General features: G+C 58.1%; 1 protein-coding gene across 1 annotated transcript; it reads right to left on the bottom strand.

Moving 5' to 3' along the window:
* Positions 1-761: 761 nt before the first annotated feature.
* Positions 762-3,546, bottom strand: ETH_00032875 (26S proteasome AAA-ATPase subunit RPT1, putative; the record flags this gene model as incomplete). The annotated part of the gene is made up of 5 exons (XM_013378844.1): positions 762-857; positions 1,612-1,770; positions 2,144-2,289; positions 2,887-3,050; positions 3,308-3,546. Coding segments are annotated over 5 exons (804 nt in total), but the record flags the coding sequence as incomplete, so codon positions are not given.
* Positions 3,547-3,851: the final 305 nt, after the last annotated feature.

Below are 3,851 nucleotides of genomic sequence, written 5' to 3'. Positions count from 1 at the left end.
CCAAAGGGGCCCCGGGGGCCCCCAAAAGGACCCCAGGGACCCCAGGGGCCCCAAGGAGGGCCCTCCCCAGAGGACCCCTCTCGGGGCCTTCACAGTGCCCCGAGAGGCCCTGGGAGCAGCAAAAGGGGCCCCTGGGGAAACCTAAAAGGCCCTTGGGGCCCTGTAATGGCCGTAGGGGCCCTACAATAGCCCTAGGGGCTCTACAATAGCATTAGGGGCCCTAGAGGCCCTAAGGGGGCCCCTAACGGGGCCCCTGAGGCTGTGGGGGCCCCACAAGGCGGCTGCTCAGGTCTCTTTGGGGGGCCTCTGGCACTACGGTGCTTTAGGGGTCTCTATGCATAGGATGCATATGCAATTTTTGCTGCAGCAGCAACAGCAGCAGCAAAAGCAAGTGCTTTTTTGCTCGGCAGCTGGGCTTTGCTGCGGCCCTCCAGGTCAAAGTGCCACTGCAGCGCTTTGGGTGTACGGACACCCCAAACTGCTGCTGCAGCACTTGCTGCTGCTGCTGCTGCTGCTGCTACTGCTGCTGCTGCTGCTGCTTGCCACAGGAGCTGCAGTAAACGAAGGGCAATGCCCAGCTAGTCTGAGCTAAACAGCTAGTTGGGACCTCCAGCAAGTGCTGCTGCCGAAGCAGCTTCCTGCTTCTGCTGCGGCTCCATCGAGGGCTGCAGCCACGCAGGCGCCTCTCCCGCCGCTGTTGCTGCAGCTGCTGCAGCTGCTGCAGCTGCTGCTGCAGCTGCAGCTGCTGCTGCTGCTGCTGCTCAGTTATAGACCATGTATTTGGCAGTGGCGCTGAAGCGCTTGTAGCTTTTAATGACTCTGTTAATCGCCTCAATGAAGTCCTTCTCAGAGATGCTCTGAAGCAAACAGCCGGCCAACCAAAGACACGCCAAGATTAGCTAGGCAGCAGCAAAGGAAGCAGCAGCAAATAGTGCAGCAGCAAGTAGAGCAGCAGTCAAGAGAGCATCAGCAACTACAGCAGCACCAAAGAGAGCAACAACAAACAGAGCAGAAGCAAGTAGAGCAGCAGCAAACATGGCAGCAGCAAACAGCAGCAGCAAACACAGCAGCAGCAAACACAGCAGCACAGCAGCAGCAAAGAGAGCAGCAGCAAAGAGAGCAGCAGCAAATAGTGCCCTATCTGCAAAGACACAACAGCAATCTCTGCAGCTCTGTGCCCCAGCGAGGTGGCCTCCGTCTACAATGTCTAGCTAGCTTTCTTGTTATCCAGCACGCAAGCTGGCTAGCTGTCTGACTGGCCAGCCGGCTAGCAAGTTTGCAATCTAGCTAGCTACCTAGTTGACTAGCTAGCTAGCTTGCTGGCTAACTAGCTGGCTCACTAGCTGGTTATCTAGCTGGCAATGTAGCTGGCTCATGACTAGCTCTCTTACCAGCCACCTAGGTAGCTGGCTGGCTAGCTAGCTGGCTGCCCAGCTGGCTAGCTACCCGGATAGTTATCTGGTCATCTGGCTAGCTATATGTCTAGCTAGTTAGTTAGCTAGGTGGCTAGCTAGCTCGCTAGCTAGCTGGCTAGCTATCTGGCCAGTTACATGGCTAGCTAGCTGGCTAGCCACCTGGCTAGCTAGCTGGCTAGCTAGCTGGCTAGCTGACCTTTTTCCTGGCGCGAATGGCAAGGATCCCGGCCTCTGTGCAGACGGAGCGCAAGTCCGCCCCCGTGCTGTTGGGACACAGCCGGGCGAGCAGCTCGTAGCGAATGTTGCTGTCGACGCTGAGGGTTTTCGCGTGGATCCGCAGGATGTGCGTGCGGCCCTGCAGCAGCAGCAGCAGCAGCAGCAGCATCAGCAGCTGGGGCAGCGAGGCAGCCTACTTGGGCTGCAGAGCACAGCCGCACGGAGCGGGGAAGAACAGAGGGACTGCGGAAGGAAAAGTAAAAGTACCGGCATAGAGGAGGCACCACAAAAGAAAAGCAGCGGCAGCAGAAGCAGCGAGCAGCACAACAGCAGCAGCAGCAGCAGCACGCCAGCGCACCACTAGCAGCAAGACAACGCAGCAGCAGCGAGACAGAAACAGCAACCGCACCATCAGATGAAACAGCGCCAACAGCGACAGGAATAAAAGAGGACCAGCAATGGCAGCAGCAGCAGCAACAGCAACAACAGCAGCAGCAGCAGCAGCAGCAAACCTCCAGGTCCGGGAGTCCGAATTCGATTTTTCTGTCAAGGCGGCCGGGCCTGAGCAGCGCGGGGTCTAAAGTGTCGGGGCGGTTTGTGGCCATTAGGACTTTTACGTTTCCGCGTGCTTCAAAGCCGTCCAGCTGGTTCACTATTTCTGCAAACAGCAGCAGCAGCAGCACCAGCAGCAGCGGCAGCAACAGCAGGAGCGGCAGGGGAGCGGTGAGGCAGCCCTGCGCGGGGAGGCAGATGAAAAGGGAGGAGATGTCATGTGAAGCGACGCGACAGCAGCAAAACAGATATGAAATGCAGCGGCAGCAGCAAGACATCTAGTGCAGCAGCAGCGGCAAGATTGAATGCAGCAGCAGCAGCAAAACAAACGGGATTCGAAAGCAGCAAGACGAAGAGCCAACTCAGCCCATCGCCCAACTGCATCCAACAGGGACACGAAAGGAATCAAGAGAGAAAAAAGAAAGCACAGGAAGATCCATCCTGCCCGCAAAAAGGCTTAGGTAAAACCAGCAGCAGCAAAAGCAGCAGCAGGAGCAGCAGCAGCAACAGCAGCAGCACCCTCCTCCTACCCGCCGCCCATCACCGCAGCAGCAGCAGCAGCACCCCACCCCCACCACCTTTGCCACCACAATCACCACCACCACCACCACAGCAGCAGCACCACGACCACCAGCAGCAGCAGCAGCAACAGCAGCAGCAGCAGCAAAAGCAGCAGCAGCAGCGGCAGCAGCAGGAGCGTTACCGAGCATGGTCCTCTGGACCTCGTGGTCTCCGTGTCCGCCGTCTCCCTCTGCGCCTCTGCTGCCGCCAATGGCGTCGATCTCGTCGATGAAGAGAATGCATGCGCGGCGGCTGCGGGCCATTTCGAACAACTCCCGCACCATCCGCGCACCCTCCCCCACGTACCTGCGCAGCAGCAGCAGCACAGCAGCAGCAGCAGCAGGTTCTCAAGCAGCGGGAGCAACAACAGCAGCAACAACAGCAACAACGACAGCGAAAGCAGCAATAACAGCGCCCGCAACAACAGCAACAACAGCAGCAGCAACAGTACCAGCAACAACAACGGCAGCAACAACAGCAACAACAACAGCGCCAACAACAGCAGCAGCACAACAACAGCACCACCAACACCAGCAGCAGCAGCAGCAGCAGCAGAGGCGGACTTCTGAACGAGTTCGGATCCGATGACGCAGATGAAGCAGGCGTCGGTTCTGTTGGCGACTGCGCGGGCAGTGAGGGTTTTGCCTGTGCCGGGGGGCCCGTAAAGAAGAACGCCTTTGGGGGGATCGATCCCGAGCGAGAGGAGGCGCTCGGGATGCAAGAGAGGCAACTCGAGCACTTCGCGCAGCTGCTCCAGCTGCTCCTTCGCGCCCCCCACGTCCGAGTACGTCACGTCCGGCTTCTGCGCACAAACCCCAAACCCTAAACCCTCAACGCTGCCCGCAAACCCTAGACAGCGAACGAAACCCCGAACAAGTGCTTTAATGCTGGACCAACGATAAACCACAAACCCTAACCCTTGCCCTAAACCCTAAAAGCCGCGGCGTAAACCCTAGACAGCGAACGCAAAAACGCGACAAGTTCTTAAACACTAGACCAGGGACAGAACGCAAACCCTAACCCTTGCCCTAAACCCTCAAAGCCACGTCGTAAACCCTAGACAGTAAACGCAAACCCGAGACAAGTACTTAAACACTAGACCAAGAA

The sequence above is a fragment of the Eimeria tenella genome, genomic scaffold (genome assembly GCF_000499545.2).
Source record: "Eimeria tenella Houghton genomic scaffold, Eth_scaff1081, whole genome shotgun sequence".
Classification (NCBI taxonomy): domain Eukaryota; phylum Apicomplexa; class Conoidasida; order Eucoccidiorida; family Eimeriidae; genus Eimeria; species Eimeria tenella.
The sequence above is the reverse complement of the archived record's forward strand: the minus strand, read 5'-3'. Positions and strand labels throughout refer to the sequence as shown.